The 16363-nt window shown below is 49.5% G+C and overlaps 2 protein-coding genes across 3 annotated transcripts in view; one reads left to right on the top strand and one right to left on the bottom strand.

The window, feature by feature from the left end:
• The first annotated feature begins 3706 nt into the window (after positions 1–3706).
• GORASP1 (golgi reassembly stacking protein 1, 65kDa) lies at positions 3707–12230 on the top strand. Of its 2 annotated transcripts, XM_008586387.1 has the most exons (8): positions 3707–3781; positions 4383–4586; positions 7084–7170; positions 7314–7444; positions 7686–7923; positions 8775–8925; positions 9405–9557; positions 9805–12230. In XM_008586387.1, the coding sequence occupies exons 2-8, from the start codon at positions 4458–4460 to the stop codon at positions 10056–10058; spliced, it is 1143 nt and encodes a 380-aa protein (XP_008584609.1). In that variant the 5' UTR covers positions 3707–3781; positions 4383–4457; the 3' UTR covers positions 10059–12230. The 2 variants fall into 2 exon arrangements, with proteins under 2 accessions (XP_008584609.1, XP_008584608.1); XM_008586386.1 differs by lacking the exon at positions 3707–3781 and having other exon boundaries at positions 4320–4586.
• Positions 11858–16363, bottom strand: part of WDR48 (WD repeat domain 48) — a 46609-nt gene continuing 42103 nt past the window's right edge. The window contains exons 17-19 of the mRNA XM_008586388.1: positions 16280–16356; positions 14507–14699; positions 11858–13875 (exon numbers count right to left, since the gene is read on the bottom strand). Of these exons, the coding sequence (XP_008584610.1) occupies positions 13780–13875; positions 14507–14699; positions 16280–16356 (366 nt within the window). The 3' untranslated portion in view covers positions 11858–13779. The remainder of the gene's footprint in view (positions 13876–14506; positions 14700–16279; positions 16357–16363) is intronic.

Genomic DNA, 16363 nt, shown 5'->3' with positions numbered 1-16363 from the left:
CCGGTCCCCGCGCGCGCCCCGAGGGTCAGTTGTGTGTGAAGCGGGAGCGTTTCCTGGTCGGGCCGCCCGGAGCGGCGCTGTCCCCGGGTGAAGAATTCCCGGCTCTAGCCGGCCGCGCTTGTGCGCTTGCGCGCTTGCGCACACTTGCGCTGTCCCGCGGAGTGCCGCGCTCCTGCTGGGCTGGGGAGAGGGCCCGCAACGCCGAGGACCTGCTGGGCCCCGCCTCGGGTCTTACAGTCCAGGGGTCGGGGTAACCAAGTGGACGTCAGCCGCGGGGGAGGAAAAGTGAGCAACGGGAGGACCGGGAGAATATGCCGCAGAAGCCGCCGGGAGAGCGCTTGCAGCGAGGGGAGGGTCCCCAGGGTGAAAGGGTGGGGCGGGGGCTGAGAATGGGCTTTAAGTGCCGCTACAAGGAGACCTGGATGAGCAGACTTCGGGAAAGTAGAGACCGAGTGGGATTCCTAGAGTCGGGCTGTGAAGGTGAGGAGAGGGTCCCGCAGCCAGGTGGAAATTTGCACTTCAAAGAGAGGGGTTGTAATGTAGGTGAGGGGCAGGAGGGTTCTGACCCCGGAGCGCAGCGGGGAAGATCCCCACCATCACCCCCTGCCATCCCCCGCTTTCTTGTGAAAAGCAGATAGATGCAGAGATGTGTGTAGACAGGCAAGCTTGTCAGTTTGGCGCCCGGCTGTTGAGTCTCTGTTTTGAAGGGAGGCTCCGTTACCGGCTACCACGTGGGAGAGCTAAAGAAGGGGTTGCCTCACAAAAAAGCCAGGCTGGTTTTGAGGACCCAGAGTTGACAGGATTTGTGCCTCGGTGATGGGCTTTATCATGGTGAGGCACCGGACAGAAAAGGTGGACAGTGGAATGTATTCAGCCAGGAGAGTCTTCCAACACGTTTAATGGAAGGCAGAGGAATCAGGATATTGGCAAGAAGGGGGTGGGGTGATAGTAGGAGTGAAGACAAGAGGGGCCTGATGGAGAGGGGACACATTGAGAGGTCAAGGGGTCAGAGGTCGTCAGTGACAAAACCAGATATGTTTGAGCACATACTCTGGCAGGCAGATTTCTAGGCACCAGAGATAACGCAGTAAACAGAACAGACATTGTTTTTATTCTCATGGAGTTTACCTTTGGATGCTGGTAGGGAGAGAAGGGAGACTGTAAAGAAATATATAGCAGTGGTAATAATAGCTAGTGAGAAAAATAAAGCAGGTTAAGAGGACAAAGATTGATGGATGTGTGCTATTTTGGATAGAGTGCTCAGGAAAGACCTCTGATCAAGTAACATTTGAACAGATGCCTCAGAAGGAAGTAAAACGTGGACAGTACAGGTATTTAGGGGAATAGTATTCCAGGCAGAAGGACCAACAAGTGCAGAGGCCCTGAGGTGGGTATGCTTGTGTGTGTGAGGAAATGCAAGGAGGTGAGGATCAGGTGCTTGGATGGAATGGCCAGTGTGAGGAGATCGGTAGAGGATGAGACCAGACTGTGTAGGACCTTGCATGCTGTCCTGAAGATTTACAGTTGTATTCTGAGATGTGGAGCCTTTGGGAGATTTTAAGTAGAGGAGTGACATGACCTACTTACATTTTAAGAAACGAAGAACAGGTGTGTTGCCTTCTATAAATATTGGTGTCCCCACTGTGTGCCAGTCACTTTGGAGAAATCCCTGCCCTCAGTGAGCTTACAGTAGTGAGGATATGCCAGAAAACTGCTGTTGGAGGTAGTGCTTAGCGGGAGGGCTCTGGGTTGGATTTCCTGGGGTCAGATGACTGAATTACGAATATTTTTTCTCATCTGTAAACTGGGGTTAGTAGAAGGGCTAAATGATAAAGCAGGTGAGGTGGTGCCATCTCCGGGCACCCAACCAGCCAGCCCTCAGTGAGTGTAAGCTGCTTATTGTTAATTTCATTAGGTTCCCTGATGGAGAAAGTAGGGTGGGAATGTTACGAAAAGCAGCACAGGTTGTGGGGCTGTGGTGTGGGGTGTGATGGGTACCCCTGAGGGAGAACTGGATGGAGGGGTGGTGGTTTTTGCAGGAGTTGGGGTGCAGTGGTCAGCAGCATAGATTATTCCAGCTGCGAAGCCATAGTGAGCAATGAGAAGGCCCAGGGTGAAGGAAGTGGAGAATAGTTAGACAGAGGACAAGGCCACAGGAGAGGGTAGGTAGAGATACTGGGTGTGCTGGGACTGGGGGCCTGAGCCTCTGGACCTCATTCACGATGCACGGCAGCAGCCACACAGTGCTGAAGAAGGTAGTGGGTAGCATGTTTTTAGGAGCTGTGGCCTCACCCAGGGGAGGTACCGTGGTTTGAAAGTGGTTGTGATCAGGGAGGAGCACTTTCCCCAAGCTATCCCTGATTAACTGTGCTGTGGTTTTCCAAAGACCCCTGAAGGGATAGAGGAAAGGGCTTAGAGCTCCCCTGCAGCAGGGTCTGGGAACAGAGTTGGCTGCTGGGCTCACTCCCATTGAAAGCCATGGCAGCTTCTGGAGGTGGTGAGCAGGGGCTCGATTGGCAGTGCTGCCAGAGAGAGTCCTAATTCCAGAGGCAAAGTGTCCTGGATCCAAAGACTCAGCAGTTTGTTCTCCGTAGGCTCTCTGTGAGCTCTCCTTCGGCTAGGGGAGTCTAAGACTGGAGGGGCCATAGAGCTTTCCCCTTGAGGAGGCATAAAGAACCTGAGGTCACAGGATACCCTTGCCCTCTCAGCAGGGCCTGGCTGAGGCCTGACCAACAGGTCATCAAGTGCCCACAGATAAAAGCCTGAGGATGTGGGCCCACCTTCAGGGGCCAGGACCCTGGGACAAAGGCCGCACTGTGTCAGAAAGGCTCTGTAAATGGGGCCTTTGAGATGGATTTCTGCCACAGCTTGCAAGGCCTGGTTGTTGTGCTTTTGGAGACAGCTGTGAACTAGGGAGTTCAGGGAGGGGCAGGGAGCACCCTGGGGCTGGGTATGCCTCCTGGAGGAGGTGTCCTTCATGTGCATGGAGGCAAGACTCTGAGGACAGCTGAGCCACTGGAAAGGCTCCTCAGTCTAGAGCCAGGCCATCGGCATTGGCACTGCCTGTACACCAGGCTCCCTGGCTCAGTGGTCCTGCCCCTGGAGTCAGCTCTTCTCCACTAGCACACCTCGGTGGCTCTCAATGCCTGCTGGACTGAGCCTAGGTCTGCCACCCGAGGGCCTGAGCCCTCCCCCCTTCCCCGAGATTTGGCCACAGACTGCTTTTCCTGCTCCCTCTTTCTGGGCACAGCCCTCATTGCATCTCTCTTGGTGCCTGTCTACTTCCACTACACGTTGTGGCTGTCCCTTCTTGTCCACATCCAAACCTTTCTGGTAAACCCTTCTGGCTTTCCCGCTGGTCCCAGCCCAGCACTCTGGGACAGCATTCCCACAGGCCTGTGCCAACGTGTCTCCGGGCTGCCTCCTGGTAGACCGCAGGGCTGCCCTGGGCTATGAGGCATCTATGTAAGCATCTATGGATCATATTCAGGAAAGAGGCATTTTCCTAAGAGGAAAACTTGTGCCCAGGAAGGTAGTGAGAGGGGATGGAGTAAACCTGGACAATGCCCAGAACAGTTCATGGCAGGCATGTGTCCTGGCTGGGACACTGGGCATGGTGATGGTTTCTAAAATTGGCGGCAGGGGCTTCTTGGAGAGTCACAGGGTTGGCGCAGTGACTATGTCCTCTGCTGTGGGACAGGTTCAGGAGAACTCTCCGGCCCAGCACGCAGGCCTGGAGCCCTACTTTGACTTCATCATCACCATCGGGCACTCGCGGCTGGTGAGGCTCCCCCACCCTACCTCTGCTTTGCTTGTGTGTGTGGGTGTCCCTCTGTCCCACAGGGGGCCCAGACTGCTCCTGCCCCCCTTTTCTTCGAGGGGGAGGCCCACCCTTGTCTCCTCCTCCCAAGTGTACTCAGAGCTGATTGGGACCCTGCCCAGCACTCAGCTCCTGAGCTCTCTGGGGTGGACTGGGGACAGATGGAGTCTTGGAGGGGGCAACAAGGCCTAAGGGGCCTGCCTCCTAGGGCATTTGGGATATGAGGGCCCTGGCCAAGGGGCAGTTCAGAGTGGGGCAGCACTGGAGAGCTCTGGACCCAGGAGGCTTTTTGCTTACTTTGTTGTATTTTCTGGCTGGCTGAGGGAGGACCATTTGGCAGTACTTGGGGTTGGTGGGGGGTGGGGGTTTCAGTGGCTACAGGTCCAAGCCTGGCCTATGAACTAGAGCCCAGACACTGCCCCATCCCTGGCCCATCCCTACACCAGGTCCTGCTGTGGCTGCTGGCCACCAAGGCCCTTGCCCCATTTCCGGCCCAGACTTATCTGAGGGGGCTGGCCAGATGTGGGGGGGGGCCTTGGAGTCAGCCTTGCTGCCCCCTCAGAACAAAGAGAACGATACGCTGAAGGCACTGCTGAAGGCCAATGTGGAGAAGCCTGTGAAGCTGGAGGTGTTCAATATGAAGACCATGAAGGTGCGCGAGGTGGAGGTGGTGCCCAGCAACATGTGGGGCGGCCAGGGCCTGCTGGGTGCCAGCGTGCGCTTCTGCAGCTTCCGCAGGGCCAGCGAGCATGTGTGGCACGTGCTGGTGAGTGTGGGGTAGGGCATGCAGGAGGAGGTGGAGCCAGTTTACTTGGGCAGGGCTGGGTAGGGTGGAGCATGCAGGAGAAGGGTAAGACCAGAGCCTGGGATGGCCAGGTTGTATGCGCGGGGCTTGGGGAGAGGCAAACAGCTAGTGGGTTTATGAGAGGACTCAGAGCCAGATCTGATCTCATTCCAGTGTCTCAGAGAGGGCAGCTCATTACTACCTGAACAGTGTACTCTGCTTCTTATTGAAGCAGGGTGACTTTGGGTACTTTCTTGTCTCCTATACGTTGGTCTTATTTTAAAAGGTGGGGATATCATGTACTGGAATGGTGGTACTGCTGGAACACTGCTGCTACAATTAGTTTCTCAAACTTCAAAAAATTCATGGACAAATGAAATTAAAAGATAAAAATAAAAAATATAAACTTTATTTCTCAACATAAGCTTCATCAAGTTTAAGACCCTTTTTATAAGTGATGATACCAGCCATTTAGCCTGGGAATTTAACCATGTCAATGCAGTCTTTTTTTACATTATTAACTGAAGAAAAATGGATGCACTTTAAAGATTTTTTTAAGACTAGACAACAAAAAGAAGTCAGAAAGAGCCAAATCAGGACTGTAAGGTGGATGCCTAATGATTTACCATCGAAACTTTGCAAAATTGTTCTTGTTTGATGAGAGGAATGAGCAGGAGTGTTGTCGTGGTGAAGGACTCTCTGGTGAAGCTTTCCTCGGTGTTTTTCTGCTAAAGCTTTGGTGAAGATTTCTCAAAACACTCTCATTATAAGCAGATGTTATCATTCTTTGGCCCTCCAGAAAGTCAACAAGCAAAATTCCTTGAACATCGCAAAAACCTGTTGCCATGACCTTTGCTCTTGACTGATCCAGTTTTGCTTTGACTGGACCAATTCCATCTCTTGGTGGTGACGGCTTTGATTGTGCTTTGTCTGTAGGATCATACTTGTAAAGCCATGTTTCATCCATCTTCTATTACAGTTCTTCAAAGAAACGCTTCAGGATCTTGATTCCACTTGTTTAAAAATTCCATTGAAAGCTCTGCTCTTGTCTGCAGTTGATCTGAGTGCAACAATTCTGGCACCCATTGATCAGAAAGTTTGCTCAACTTTAATTTTTTAGTCAGAATTGTGTAAGCTGAACCAGTTAAGATGTCTGTGGTGTTGGTTGTTGTTTCTGCTGTTAATCATCGGTCCTTTTCAATTAGGGCATAAGCAAGATTAACTTTTCTTCAGAAATTGATGTGGATGGTCTGCTGCTTCATCTTCAACAAAATCTTCTCTCTTAAAAATGAGTTATCCATTTGTAAACTGCTGATTTCTTTGGGGCATTGTTCCCATAAACTTTTTATAAAGCATCATTAATGTCACCTTTCTTCCACCCAAGCTTCACCATAAATTTGATGTTTGTTCTTGCTTCAATTTTAGAATTCATGTTGATCCAATAGAGGGTCTTTTCAAACTGATGTCTTATCCTTCTTAGTGCCTCAAACTAGATCCTGTTCAGACATGTTATAACAAGCTAGTACAGGTTTATTTTGGTGCAAAAAACTTGAAATCCACGTATAGTTTTATCATAATACTTATTTCCAATGGACATTTTGAATACCCCTCATATATATAGTGGTTTTTCTGGTGTATTGTTATGTGATTAATTGATACCTTAATGAACATTAGTGTCTGAGCTGTCATAGATGTGTCTGTTTACAGACACACTTGCACACCTGACACCTGTGCCCATTGATGGTGTCCAGGTTCTCGAATGCTCAGTCTTATTGCTTGGTGGAAGGAGGGTGTGCTAAGCTAGAAGTTGGCTGCTTTGGTGTCTAGCTTCCTCTATTGCTCAGTGACTTCTTGAAGGAGCCTGGCCAGGTTTCTCAACCTTTGCAGCCTGCCTCAGTTTGCCCATTAGTGAAATGGGGCTGATGATGCAAATTCCTTTTCATTTCCCAGGGAGACTGGGGGTGATAGAGCTTTCCAGAGGAGAAAGTGATCTGCTCACTGCCCTCACCTCCAGCCGCTACACAGGATCTTCAGCCACTTGTCTGCAGCAGTAGCAACAATTCAATTGGTCACTTACTGTGACCGAGGTGTGGTTTCTTTACATATATTTCTTTAATCTTCTCAGCAACCCTATGAGTAGGTACTATGTATCCTACTTTCAATTGTGGAGAAACTGAGGCTGAGAGAGGTTCAGTAATTTGTTCAGTTACATAGCTAGCAGTCGGTGGAGCCAGGAGTTGAGCCCAGGCTCGGATTCCAGAGCCCAGTGCTGCAGCACCTTGCCACGATGCTGCCCTCTGCTGGGAGGCCGTAGACCTGGGGGCGGTAGGGGAATTGGGGTACGAGGTAAAGGAGTCTGGGCTTGAGGACCTGCCTGGAGACAGAGGACAGGTGTTCTACTCACTACCTGGCAAGGCAGCTCCCCTTGCCCTTTCCCCACCTCAGTAGTGAGGCCAATAGTTTATGATTCTTTCCCCAGGATGTGGAACCATCTTCACCTGCTGCCCTTGCTGGCCTGTGCCCGTACACAGACTATGTGGTTGGCTCAGACCAGATCCTCCAGGAGGTGAGGAACTCATGGTTTGTCCCTCCCCGGGTCCCCTGGATGGGGTGTGGAAAGATGGATGCTGTCCATGAGAAGTGCTTTGTTTTGTTGAGGCTTCAGTCTAGTGCTGGGAGCAGGCCTCAGGGGCTGTGTGTTTCTCATAGTCTGAGGACTTCTTTACGCTCATCGAGTCTCACGAGGGGAAGCCCTTGAAGCTGATGGTTTATAACTCCGAATCTGACTCTTGCCGGGAGGTGACTGTAACTCCCAACGCAGCCTGGGGTGGAGAGGGCAGGTACTTCCTGGGATTGGAGGGCTGCAGGGGTAGGTGGGTGGGGCCTGACCAGAGGGCATGGACCTCCAGAGTCCCATGGTGGAGATGGAGGGCTGGGTCCTGGGCCCAGGGATTCTGAGGCAGAACACTGGTCCAGGAAGTGCCCTTTCTAGTCCCCTTGTTGCTGATGGTGGGTGGGGGTGGTAAGGTAGGGAGGGCTGTGGGACAACCCCCTGGATTGAATGTTTCTGGCCTTTGGCAGTTTGGGGTGTGGTATTGGCTATGGATATCTACACCGGATCCCAACCCAGCCCTCCAGCCACCACAAGAAGCCACCTGGTGCTCCACCACCTGGTGCTCCACCACCTGATGTGCCACCACCTGGTACCCCATCTCCTGATGCTCCACTACTTGGTACCCCCCCACCTGGACCCAACCCCCAGGACTCTCCTGCCCCTCCTGGCCCAGAGATAGGTTCCAGGCAGAGTGAGTACACGGAGGTATGTGCGGAACACCTGCCAGCCAGGGGAAGAGGGGAGCTTCGTGTGAGTTAGGGGCCTGGCAGCCAGGAAGAGAGGTCTCTGGAGGCTGTTCTTGGGGAGCCTCCAGCAACCCTTACTAGAAGTCTGTCTACGGGACCGTTGTGCTTCTGGGGAAGCCCATCCGCTTCTGGGACGCAGTGGGAACAGATGGGCTCTTCCTGGGACAATGAAACCCACTTTTGGTTCTCCTGCCCCTTGGGTCCAGAGGTGAAGGTGGAGGCAAGACACTTGTTGTCATCTTCACTTTATGAGTGGGAAACTGAGGCTCAGAGATGGGCAGAATCTTGTTCTCTGCCTCAGTAAGTCTGTGGTAAAGCTGGGCCAGGGGCTGGGCCTCCAGAGCCCCAGTTGATAGTTGTCTAGCCAAGTCTGCAGAGAAGCACTGGCCCTGCTTTCATGGCTGATGAGTGGTTGCCTGAGAGAACCTTTGGGCACTGGGCTGGTGCCTGGTGTCTGTGCCAGGGGGCATGCAGGGATGGTTGGAAGGTTCTCTCTTCTTGTGGGTCACTGATGGGGGCCCAGGCAGCAGAGAGAATTTGTCAGAGCCAGGTGGACACCTGGGGCTCCCCAGCAGAGTGGGAAGAGTGCTCACTCTCAGTGTCGACACTGCAGGGGAGGCCAGGCCAGGCCCCTCTGGCCTGACTTCATATCACCTGTAGAGGAAGGGGCAGATCACAAAGGCCATTTCCTTCTTTCAGGCAGAGTGCTCACAGGGCAAGGATGGTCTGGTGGATAGGTTGAACTGAAATCCTTCACCTCGAGGCACTGTCTTGATTGCCCCATTCCCTCTTCTTCTGTGACTCCCCTAGGCCCTGCTGCAGGCACCTGGCTCTTCCATGGAGGGACAGCTTCCTGGGCCCGGGAGTCCCAGCCATAGTGCTCCAGACCTTGGGGGACTTCCGTGTTCCATGGAGTTTCCTCTTCAGCCTCCTCCTCCAGTGCAGCGAGTCATGGACCCAGGTACTGGGCATACCCTGGAGAGGAGACTACAGAACCTGCAAATCCTGGTGCTGAAGTGGGCCTCAGACTCAGGGCTGGACTTTGGCAGCAGTGCCAAAACTTTCCCCAGGGCTCTCATATTTCATATGCTAAGATAGTTGCAGATCTCCCATCCAGTATACAGATGGGGAGTCTATAGTCCTGAAGAGAAAAGAGAGGTGGCCTGAAGGGTTACACAGCAAACTGGGAGACAGAGCAGGGTCTGGGCTCACTGCCACTGTGCCACTCCCATGATGCTTGACCCCAGGCTCCTTTCTTTCCTCAGAAACAGACAGTGGGAAACCTTTTTGGGGTTGGGTGGGGGAGTCACCAGGGGCTGAGATTGCAGTCTCACAAATTTGGCCAAATGCCCCTAGGAACAGGGCAGGGTGAGCCCAGGGTACTGGCTTTCTAGAGGTCAGGGTTTTGCATTGGTACAGAACTGCGCCCCCCTCCCCCAGGCTTCCTGGACGTGTCGGGCCTTTCCCTCTTGGACAGCAGTAATGCCAGTGTTTGGTCCAGCCTACCCTCTTCCACAGCGCTGACCTCCACAGCTGTCTCACCCTCAGGACCAGAGGATGTCTGCTCCAGCAACAGTTCCCACGAGCGGGGTGGTGAGTGGCCGGCAGCTTCAGAAACCCTCTAGGAAGGAGCCCAGGTTGTTGAGAAGGCTGCCCGGAACTCCTCAGCGGGGTTAGATGTCTGCCATCCGGTTGGATACAGCCACATCAAGGCATTTGTACACTTGATCTCCCATTCCCCTCAAAGCCTGTGGTGGCAGTGGGGGGATCAGTGGGTTATTAGCCACAGCACCAGGGCCCTAGGTTCTGCAGGCCTCCTCAGCCCCACCCTCTGTTTCAGGTGAGGCCACATGGTCTGGGTCAGAGTTTGAAGTCTCCTTCCTGGACAGCCCAGGTGCACAAGCCCAGCTGGACCACCTGCCTCAGCTGACTCTTCCCGACAGCCTCACCTCTGCAGCCTCACCAGAAGATGGGCTGTCTGCTGAGCTGCTTGAAGCCCAGGCTGAGGAGGAGCCCGCAAGCACAGAGAGCCCAGACTTGGGGGCAGAGGCTGAGGCGCTGGCCAGCCAGGCCCAGATGTCTATACCAGAATAACACCCTGGGCTGTAACAAGGCTCCTGATGACATTTCATGAGGCCTACCTGTGGGCAGGCAGCCCAGCTCCGTGCCTAATCCCAGTCCTGTTCAGCTTCTTAGGATGCAGCTTCAAGTGGTGTGCAGGGATTTCTGCTGGCAGGGGGCTTTTGTTTCTACTCAGACCCTACTCCTGATCTCCAGATGACCTTCCAGCATTTATCCTGCCTGATGGCCCTGGCTTTGGGGATTTCAAACAAGTCCTTTTGGGGGTGGCAGAGGGCTGGGAGCAGCACCCCAGATAAAGTATGTTTTGCAGGAACTGGGGGTAGGAGAGGAGGATTCTTTGCTGCTTGGGTGGGGCATGAAGCCTCATTGGTTAGGGAGAGGCAGCCATGGGCCTTGTGGGAGGGCATCTTTTGGCTGTGTACTCTCAGGTCCAGTGGCTGCTCCACTGGGGTTGCCCAGGAGGCAGGAGGGTCCAGTCATGATCCAGTGTGAAGATGAGGCAAGAGAGGAAGGGGTTGGTTGGTGTTGGCCTGATTGCTTTGTTAGGGCTTGCCTTGATTCTTCCTGCACAGCTCAGCCAGACCCATCTGTACTGGAGGGAACCCCCAAGCCCCGGGAACCCCCTCCAAGTCCCAGTCACTGACTGCTTAGTCATGTGCCCTCGTCTCTGTACTACACTGCCACAGTTGGCTCAGGCTGGCTGACATGCCACTCAGGGTTGTACGAGAGAAGCAGTGTACCTGCCCACATCTGCAGAGAAGGGAGTTTGAAATTCTAGGCCCTTTGGTGGAGACCAACCTCTGCCTGGATCACAATGTTTCTTCTTCCTCTAGGCCTACACACCACAGACCTAGTATCCCCAGTGTCTAGTCTTGTGAGCCTCCCAATGACATCTATATACAAGGCATCCAGCCAGCCCCAGTGGTGAATAAAAGCTGCACATTTAAATTCACCATCCTATGCAAACTCTTAAAGCCTGACAAGGTCTCTTCACACACAGCTGCCACCCCAAAGGGTAGCCTAGATAAAAGTGGGTAAGGGCCCTTTTCTTTTCTGAAGTATGGGAGAAAGCTGTTCCCTCCACCCCCCACCCCCGCCAAGTGCCTTTGGAGGCTCAGGCTAGATTGGGTGCTCTGCTATGCTCAGTTTCTAGAGGAGAGGGTTCTCTAACTGAAATTCTCTGCTGCTTTGGAGTTCCTCACGTTCCCACACTCCTTGCTAATTATGATGAAAGTTACCTCTGGCCTTGTCTTCTGGCCTCTGCCCAGTTGAAAGTCTCACCTTTATAGCATGATTTGTTAACATCTATGTACATACAGGGAACTCAAGTTCCATGAGGCCTGCATAATGACTGTCTGCTCTGGGGGGCACAGACCAACTAACTATATGGAGGGAGGACCCAAATCAGCTAACATGAAGTTTCAAGCACTGTTACTATACTGAAAGCAAGCCCTTGTCCAGCTTTTCAGAGGAGCTGATAAGTCTTACAGTGAGACACTGTGTCCTGGATTGTCTGGGAGCCCAGTGTGAAGTCTGCAGGAATGCAGGAAGTGGAACAGAATTGCCAGAAGACTGCTGTGGGATGGGCTTCCCTTAACTCTAGCCTGGCAGTCTGGTCCAAAGTTGCCCTTACTCAAATGTTCTGGCTCCTCCCTTCCTCACTTTTACTTCCCCCTTCCCCATAAACTGGGGAATAAAGTGGGTATCAATGTTAATTATTTCCAGGGTGAACATGAAACCACAGGTTTCTTTCTCTGTAATCTGCTATGAAGGAAAATGACAAGTGAAAAAATGTGTACTACACTTTAAAATATTTTAACTAAAGGTTTTATTCTATACAACTGTGAAATACAGATTTTTACCCTTTGGGCATTGCAGACGGTCAAGTTTTCTGGAAACTTACTGATTTGACTGGAGGGCGAAAAAAGTACAACCATGCTGGGGGTCAGATCTATGACAGAGGGAACGCAGCCACCCAAGGCTCAGCACAAAGGGTGAAATGACCCAGCAAAACTCATTCCTTTAGCTCAAAGGCCCCTCGTGCAAATACAACTGAGGGCTGATAAATAAGTGTTTTTTCTTTTTTTTTTTTTTGCCATTAATTCACAATTATTACTAAAAAATGTGCACCAAAGGCACACTGTTGTATCCAACATAGATAGAAAGGACTTTTAAAAAAAAAAAGCCGGTTGCTCTCTGAGAAAGGGAGAAAGACCATTTCATCTCATTGGAAATGTGAACAAGTCTTTGCTCACTTCTTCAAAGTGCAGGAGGCAATGACCTGTCCACTTTCCAAAGGAAGTTGACTAGTAGTGAGGGAACCCTGTCTGCAGTCGTGCAGATCAGAATATCTCAAATAGTAAGGAATGGACCTAGGCCCATCAACTGCCCCCAGCTGAACCTGTGAAGATGTAGAAAAGAAAAAACTCCCACTCCCCTCCCCAGTCCCTGCTGTTGTGGGGACAGGCCACACACAAGCTGGGGAGGCAACTGGACTGGAATAAACTGCCCTCTGAAGGCACTTGTGCTTCTGGCTTCATACAGGAGGCTTGTCAATGTAGTTTTATGGGGGTGGACCACTGATCTGTTCTGAATAAAAATGACCTTGGGGAGAATCTGAAGTATTTTCTGCCAAAAGTTGAGAATAAGTTATATTTTGTACAAGATCCAAATGATTCTAAGAAAGCTTTAGATTGTTAGAAAGAACAGTGAAAAGAAGATCTGGATACAGGTACAACAAAAACCTGCATATAAAACTTTGGAAAAACAAATATGTATACTTCCAGGATATGAATATCAAATTAACTCACCATGATATATCCCTTTATTCTGACACCATAAATTTTAGGTAGCATTTCATGAAATTAAAATTTCATCATGGTCTTAAGTTTTGGTGGTGTCATGCTGCTCACCCAGAGCAGGAAACTGTGGACTTTGCTGGTTTTGCCTGTAAATAAAACTGGACATAGTGGAGGAAGGAGTGAAATAGCCACACCTCCCTGGAGCTGCCGCACAGCCAGGGCATTATAGGGGTGCAGCATCGCTGGGCACGGGCTGTGCAAACTCTGGCCCGGCAGTCCAAGTGCTCTGATCCAGCACCTGGAATTTCAGCAGATCTTCCAACAAGAACACATCTGAGATGCAATATTAAAAACAAGCCCAACATTAATCATTTATTATGAAATGGGCTGACTCTCAAGTTGTGCAACAGCAAATTCCCATTAAAAATAACTCAAGTGGTTAAAACAATTTGATTTTTTTTTTTTTATGACAAACTTGGAAAAAGCCTTCATAGGTACTGCATGAATGGAATGTACTCTCTTAGAAAAGCCACACAGCATGTGGGTTTGAAGTCGAACACAGTGACAGATGTGGCCCAACTGATGTCTCTAACAAGTGCTAATAGACAAAGATAAAGTCCTTTGAAACAAAAGGAGGAAGCAAAGTCTGCACTGGCCTATTGTCAGTTCTCTGTACATCTTGCAAGACATAGTCTGCTTGGGGCTCTGCTGCTCTGGCACTCTGCTTCCCTGGGGACAGCTTAATCTACACATGGAAACTGGTTTCTATATTACATCTCGATTAGTCACTTCAATTGAAAGATAATCTCGGTCCATACCAAATCTGCCATTAGAAGTCTTGCTCTCGTTGGGGCTCAGTGGGCTTCCTAGGACTACTCTTGGGGCCATAAAGGAAGGTAGTAAATGAATACCCAGGAGTGTCACCCCACCCTTCACGTGGACTTCTGACGGTAATGGAGGGTGAGGTCACCACCACTCTTCCATATGAAGTGTTTCACTGTTCGAAGGTCCATATTTGGGTCCAAAACCTGAATAGGAAATAAATAAATAAATTTCAAAGTCTCTAATATCTAAAACCTTTATCGTTAACTCAGGGACTTTTTTCAGGTGATTCAGCTTGTTCACTCCTCCCCCATACCTGGTAGCCTGCTCTTGCTGTTACAGCTTCCATGCATGCAGGCGTGAAATAGGGCATGGTGAGATATGCATCTTTTGTGGCTCTGCCAGAAATACCAGGCCATCTTTCAGCCATTCCTCTGAAGAAACATCTTAAGTGCCTCTGATTTAAAACAGCTCTGCCATTTCTTCACCTACCTCCTCCACTCCAAATCTTAAACTAACACAGCAGATGCTGCTCTGCAAATCAAGACCATGTCTTTTTCTTATTAGAAAAAAAGAAGCTTCCAGCATCCATATTTGTCTGTGTATATTTAAATCTCTGTATCTTCCCTGAAAATCTCCCCAAAGGGTGGTCTAAAGAGCCCCTCCAAAAGGGCCTCACAGATAGGTGGGAGAGACCCAGGGTTCCTTAGAGCCTCTCTAAAGCAGACCCGACTGCCACCCAAAACAGATTTGGGAGCTATAATCACACCACATTATGTAATTTTGTCTGAGCACCAGCACTGGAAAAAAGGGACTATGGTCCTCCAGTCCACTTACCTGGTCCTGGCACAAAAGTTCAATTTTCTCCTCTGCCAATACAGCAATATCCTCCTCTTTTTCCTGTTCCCCTGGTTTTTCATTATTAGAAGAGCTAGTGGTTTGAGACTCATTATCCAAGTTGATAATTTTCTCATAAACATGTTCCATTACTTTTCGGACTTGGAGCATGTCACTAGCAGAGAGTCTGTCTCTGTAAAAAGCAGACATATTGTGACAGGGAGATCACTAAATATTATCTCTTCTATATTGTTTTTCTTTGGTGTTAACATTTTATAAAGATTAAACATACCACAGAAACATAAACCAATAAATATTTTTAGTCATTTCTTTAATCTACTTTTAGAATTGCCAAAAGATTTTCTATAGTGTCCTCCTAAAACACAAGTTTATGTGCAACTAAATGAGATTAAATACATGTTCTTAAAACTTACATATACATACAGAATAGCCTTCTCGGTTTTACTCCCTTAAATGCTTTCCCAGAGACTGGGCAAACTAAATAATCCTGGAAGGGAAGGCAGCCCCCAGTGCTTACCAGTGTCCAGTGCTCTTGGGGCTCAGTTTCCCCCGGGCTCTCCTCCCTACTGCCATGTGTTCAACTAGCACTTGTGGGCAGATGATGCCCCAGGCTAGACTTCAAGTTTCAAACTTCTGCTTTTGACCACAAACCCAACAGATTGCTGGGGATCTCCAGTTTGATGTCCCAAACTACACTCATCACTCCCTCACCCCCAAACCTACTGCTATATCTCTGACGTCAGCCAATAAGTCAAACCAAATAGCTAAGGCTTAAACTCTAAAAGCCATCTTGATCTTCAGTCATTAAATCTAGTTGAAGTGACATCTAGGACTGTAAAATAATCCAGTGTACGTGTGGAGGGAGGTGGCCAGGAGGGTAGGTAGAGGTATAGATGAAGCCAAGGGTTTAGCCAGGTGTTGATAATTACTGAAACTTTCTGATGGACAATGGGGGCTCATTATCCTATTCCCTTTTTGTCTAAGTTTGGAAATCTTTGTAACAAAAACGTTTTTTAAAAAAATCTTGATTTTACGTGCCAGGGTTCACATATCATTCATAGTTCATCTCATTCCTGTACTACTAAAATTCTTCTCTTGAGTCTCCCTGCCTTGAGCCTCTCCCTGGCCCACATCCCACATCTCAAAAATTTTTGGTGTTTAGTCACTGCATGCTCTGTGGCTTAGCATTCAAATCCAACATCAATGAAACCTCTAATTACCTTTTTAATTTTCCTCCTAGTATCCTCTTATTGCTCCTCCACCTATGCTGCAGTTACATGGGTCCTCATGCTAATTTCCAATATCTCGTGCATGCTTTCACTTATACATATATCCCCAATCAATTGTGTCATAGACCTGGAATATCAATCTTTTAAAGTTATAGCCATCCTTACATGTCCAGCTCAAATTCCATGTCCTTCAAAAAGCCTTTCTGGAAAGCTCCAGTCAAAAACCCTTTTCTTTCCTCCACTCTCATTATTCCCTAAGTATTCATAAAAGCAGTTATTATATACAGGTTGTATCATAAACTGTGAATTATGGCAAGAGACAAAATCTATGTCTCGTTTATTTTTTGAACATCTGCAACCTACCACAGTTGGTACCTGGTAAGTGGTTTAATTGTATAAGCTTTTATTATAAAATCAGCCTTAGATCTAGTACTTGTGTCCTTTGCTATAAAAGCAATCATAAGGAAAAAGATTCTCTGTTATTAATTAGATCAAGGAACCACATGACACTACATTTACTTACTTTTTTAAGGTTTTTGCTCCTGAAGATGCATGAGGTTGGAGGTAGAAAGGAATTTTGTTGAATTTGGGCATATTTTTCTGAAAT

The sequence above is a fragment of the Galeopterus variegatus genome, unplaced genomic scaffold (assembly GCF_000696425.1).
Source record: "Galeopterus variegatus unplaced genomic scaffold, G_variegatus-3.0.2 Scaffold3971, whole genome shotgun sequence".
Lineage (NCBI taxonomy): Eukaryota > Metazoa > Chordata > Mammalia > Dermoptera > Cynocephalidae > Galeopterus > Galeopterus variegatus.
The sequence above is the reverse complement of the archived record's forward strand: the minus strand, read 5'-3'. Positions and strand labels throughout refer to the sequence as shown.